The sequence below is a fragment of the Penaeus japonicus genome, unplaced genomic scaffold, assembly GCF_977035675.1.
Source record: "Penaeus japonicus unplaced genomic scaffold, GWHDUDI00000001_assembly GWHDUDI00000033, whole genome shotgun sequence".
NCBI classification, from domain to species: domain Eukaryota; kingdom Metazoa; phylum Arthropoda; class Malacostraca; order Decapoda; family Penaeidae; genus Penaeus; species Penaeus japonicus.
Window position 1 is genome coordinate 10421434 of NW_028234435.1, and position 5000 is coordinate 10426433.

At 39.1% G+C, this 5000-nt stretch overlaps 1 protein-coding gene across 2 annotated transcripts in view; it reads left to right on the plus strand.

The window, feature by feature from the left end:
- The window catches only part of LOC122263561 (major facilitator superfamily domain-containing protein 6), a 6973-nt gene that overhangs the window by 1036 nt on the left and 937 nt on the right, over positions 1 to 5000 (plus strand). For both annotated transcript variants that reach the window (XM_043032033.2, XM_086530381.1), the window contains exons 2-7: positions 894 to 1048; positions 1866 to 2914; positions 3072 to 3246; positions 3436 to 3675; positions 3962 to 4117; positions 4365 to 5000. The exon at positions 4365 to 5000 is cut by the window's right edge and continues 937 nt beyond it. In XM_043032033.2, coding sequence (XP_042887967.2) covers positions 985 to 1048; positions 1866 to 2914; positions 3072 to 3246; positions 3436 to 3675; positions 3962 to 4117; positions 4365 to 4510 — 1830 coding nt within the window. In that variant the 5' untranslated portion in view covers positions 894 to 984 and the 3' untranslated portion in view covers positions 4511 to 5000. The remainder of the gene's footprint in view (positions 1 to 893; positions 1049 to 1865; positions 2915 to 3071; positions 3247 to 3435; positions 3676 to 3961; positions 4118 to 4364) is intronic.

Sequence of the window (5000 nt, forward strand, 5' to 3'; positions counted from 1 at the left end):
CCCTGCCACATTTTCACCTTTATTCGATTATCATTCTCACGTTAATTATAATACTGATAATTATCATAATAATTATTATCATTATTATTATTAACCGTGGTAGTTAGTTAGCAAGCGGGATGGTATTTTTATCAATATATTCGCATGATAAAGATAAGAATGCTTATCAGGATTGTATTAAATAGATAGATGTTAATCACATTGTAAGTGATATCAGAAGGAAGTGATTTTATTATTTGATAATAATCATCGAATTGTTATTATTATTGTTATTATTATCGTCATTATTATTATATTATTATTGTTGTTATTAACCTGGGTTTGTTATCATTACTTTTTGTTATTTATATTATTTTTGTTATGATTATTATCATTATTATAATGACAATCATTAGTATTAGTATCTATATAAATTTTATGATTGGTAATAATATCATATCGATATTCAAAGTATATCATTATATATATATATATATATATATATATATATATATATATATGTATATAATTGTTTTTGTTATAATTTTATTGTTGTTATTATTATCATCATCTTCATCATCACCAATGTTAATTATCGTTTTACTATTATTAGTGTTACTATCATCATCTCGTTAGTCAATAAACCACTTCTGCAACTATTATTGTTGTTATTGTAATTGGTGCAATTATTGCTATCATTGCACATATTATTATTTTTTTATCATTTTGATAGTCATTGTACTTTTTGTGACTTAATTAATATTAAAATATCCACAGTTTTAATAAATCGTAATACTCATTGGTTGTATTCACAAACATAATCATGATCGGCCTGTGACACCATCACCCTGGTGTCACGGGCGCCCGCACGTAGCTCTAGTAACAATTACAAGCTTCGTTGCCTCTTGTTGCAGCCAAGGATCTTCAGACGTCAACCCGGCGCCGGTCCATATTCCCTCCTCCAAGCCAAGCCAAGCCGTTCGACCTCAGGGCTCCTTCACGAACATGGCTCCGAAGATCAACAAGAAACTCTTACCTTTAAAGGTCCACTATTTCCTCAAGTATGGAGGTGAGTTTGTGTCTCTCTTTTTTTTTTCTTTTCTTTTCTTCTCTCTGGGGGGGGGGCGACCTATTGCGCCTTCTTGGCCTCAGGGAGGAGGAGGAGGAGGAGGAGGAGGAGGAGGAGGAGGAGGAGGAGGAGGAGGAGGAGGAGGAGGAGGAGGAGGAGGAGGAGGAGGAGGAGGAGGAGGAGGAGTAGTAGTAGTTCTCAACCTCCTGCGGACTAGCTGTCAGAAGTACAATTACTACCAATTGAGCGGTTCTTGAGACGTGCGAGTCTGGTCGTCGGGAGAAACGAGCTGGAGCCAATTTTTATGCATAAAAGTTTGACCTTCTCCTTTGGTTTCACACTTGCTTGGGTGTTGCATGATAAAATGGAGTGGATTTATAGATATGTGAGAAGCGTGCGGCGCATTTGCGTTTCAAGATTCAAAGTGTAAGATTTATGTAAATGAGGAAAGGAATGGGTTTCTATATTATTTTTTTTTCTCATTGCCAAGGATTGATATGAGGGTTATGATGTGGGCGTTTGAAACTGTTTTTCTTGGAGATTTATAAAATGAGATAGGCGGGATGAAGATAAACGCCATGGAAGATTTATGTGAACAAGTGGGGGTTGGATTTTGTGGAGAAATAAATAATAAATAAAATAAAACATTGTGTCACTATTGTAACACAATTCGTAGGCTTCAGAAACATTTCTGATATTTATTAGGGGGTTGTTTGATAGGTGATTACTTTGAATAAACAACGAATACCCGAGCAAAACTCTTTTCCTCCATTTATAAATGTTCCTCCTGTCTTACCCACTCCTTCATCCTTCACAGGAATCGCCCTCCTCCCGTTCCTGCCAGTGGTTGTTCGACAGAAAGGCGTGCCTGCCCAAGGCGTGGGTCTTATGTGGACTGTCACTACTCTGGCTTCTGCTAAGGCTGCCATCACCTTCGGGGCGCTGGCGGATGCCCTCAAAATCCACCGCGCTATATTCCTCGTGGGCCTCGCCATCCTCGGGGCCTCCTTCACCGCCATATTCTTCATCCCGAGCATTCCGTGGCGAGAGATGGATTCCCCCGTCTCCAGCACGGCCGAACTCTTGTGTGGCAAAGACAACACGACCCTCGCCATGTGTCCCGGTGCTAGCAAACCTGAAAACTCCATTTTGCCGCTGTTTCTCGACTGTAATTCCAACGACGTCGTTAATGCGGGTGTGATGGACGAGTGGACTTCAGGGAATTGTAGCCTCCAGTGTAGCTTGCCGTACTCGCTCGACGAAGGCGTGGAAGATGTTGGAGGAGGGACCGAGATTACAGTTTTGTTGGGCGTGGATCCCCCACACCAACTATGCAACAATGGCACTTGCCTCATGTCCGTCGGCGTCGACCTCGACAAGTACGTCCACGAGAGGAATAATCTATCCTGCGGCGTGACGTATCATGGCTCCTGCCGGTACGTATGCGGCCCGAAGTCTGGCGAGCACAAGGACACTACTCTCACGCACCTTCTTAAGACGGGAGAATTCTGGCTCATGTTCTTCTGCCTCATTTTGGTCTATGGCTCCAACAGCACCACCACGACCATGGCGGATACTGTTTGCTTCTATTTACTGGGACAGGATCGACATAAGTATGGGCACCAGCGGCTATGGGGCAGCCTGGCCTGGGGCATCGTGGGCATGTCGAGCGGGGCATTAGTAAACCTCTTCACTGTGGATCAGCTCAAAGTCAATTATCTCCCTGCACTAATCATCGCCGTGACGTTGCTGACCCTGAATGTCATCGCCTCAACGAAGATTACTTTCGAAGTGCCGAAGAAGGAGAAGCTCACAGCCAACACCATGTACAACACCTTCTGCTCCCCAAGGATGATTGTGTTTCTGGTATGTCATTGTATATTTGTTATGCTAAGTTCGTATTTGACTTGTTTGTAACGAAAAAGGATGAGTAAATTATGTTCTTCTAAGTTAATTAAGGGGGATCCTCATGAAATGTAATTGGGTGTACTTTACTTTGACACGTCCACTTTTTTTTCCTCAGATGACAGTGCTGGTGGTTGGGTTGACGCTGGGAATCCAGTGGACATTTCTTCTCATCGTTGTAGAGGATGTGGCAGTTGAGTGGGACCCAAATTTCCAGTACATCAAACTATTGCAAGGTCTTTTAGTGGGAAGTGACTGCTTCTTAGGAGATGTTCCTTTTCTCTATATCTCTTGTAAGTACCATTTGGAAGTTATCCAGTCTTATGCCATATTCACTTGACAATAACTGCACATGCTATATTTAGTAGAAAATTGATTTTCATTGCTATCTTTCCATGTATTATAGAACATTATTTGCCATTAGTTATCATTGATAAATTTGATTTTATTTTACTGTCTTGATCACTCCCTTTTCTCTCCAGCATATATCATCAAGAAACTTGGCAACATCTTAACCTTCCTGATGGTGCTTGTAGTGTTCAGTATTCGCTATCTGTTATACTCAGCAGTCAGTAATCCTTGGTACTTCCTGCCGGTTAGCCTGTTGCATGGTCTTTCATTCTCAGTATTCTATCCTAATATGATGTCCTATGCAAGTTCCATGGCTCCGAAGGGCGTCCAAGCCATGATGCAAGGCACTGTCAAGTCCTTCTTCATAGGAGGTGAGAATCTTTTTTTTTTTTTTCATGAAGACTAGAATCAGGAAGTTTGCATTTGTATTGATATTATTATTTGCTTGAAATGTAACCAAGAATGTATCAAATTTTAGAAAATAGAATATGAAAATTAGAATACAGAAAGATTTGTTTCCTGATTGGTGATATATAAATGCTCCAGTTATTGACTTAAATAAGAAGTTTTATCTTAGGAGATCTAATGATGTATGTGAACTAAAGATTCAAGAGACGCTGAAATTCATTTTTCTAAATGTGAATTTATCTCTTGCAGGAACTGCCGTGGGGGGATTCCTAGGTGGCACACTCATAGAGACTGTTGGTGGCTCTAAAACCTTCCTGTATCTAGGACTCTTCCTTGCTGGGTACACTGCATTGTTTGCAGCAGTTCACTTACTCATCTACAGAATCCATCCAGAGAATCCACAAGGTGAGGGGTTTCTGCATTTTTTTGTTGATCTTAAAACATGTTTAATGATAGAAGTACATCAAATGATTATGCACCAATTATGATACACCAGATTGGAATAATTGTGGTGGTATAGACTTAAGTCATGGATGAAATAACCATAATAAGAACAACCAACTGATTTATATAGTTGTTGTTTTTTAGTGGTTACCTATAAACTGGATATATAATACAATTTTGTGAACTTAATGTTAATATATTTTGACAGATGGACGTGGAGATTACAGCGTTCCTGTTGACAATCATATACAGAGTGAGAAGGAAGATGTAGAAGCGCAGAACGATCCACAAGAATTACAAAAGACTCCTCTATATAAGGATGATATCATTAAAGATCCTTTTATTGATAATTAACAATGAGAAGTCACCTAGTGAATGCATAGTGATATATCAGTGACATTATAGTCTTTGTATACTAAGTGATCTCTAAATTTACATGACTGTATACTTACTCATACGTGTACCTGGAGTTTCACTATTTTGTATGTTTTTTTTTTAAGTATTGGCTAGGACAGGTGTGAATACTGTCAGAGTATTTATACTTACTCAATTCAGAGTTGAGTAAGGACAGGTGTGAATACTGTCAGAGTATTTATGCTTACTCAATTTTGAGTTGTTTTTTTATATATTGAAAGTAAACATTTAATGCTGTGATTTTTGGACTTAAGACGTACCATAACCATATGTGATGCATATGGTATCCACCTCAGTATTTGTGATTGTTATGGCATTTTGACTTGAACTTAGACTAGAGTGCAATATTAATCATGGCTTATAAAGTGATGAACATGTCCACTCTGTACAATGAACAATTACTTTTAAAATGTGCTGTGACGAACAATCA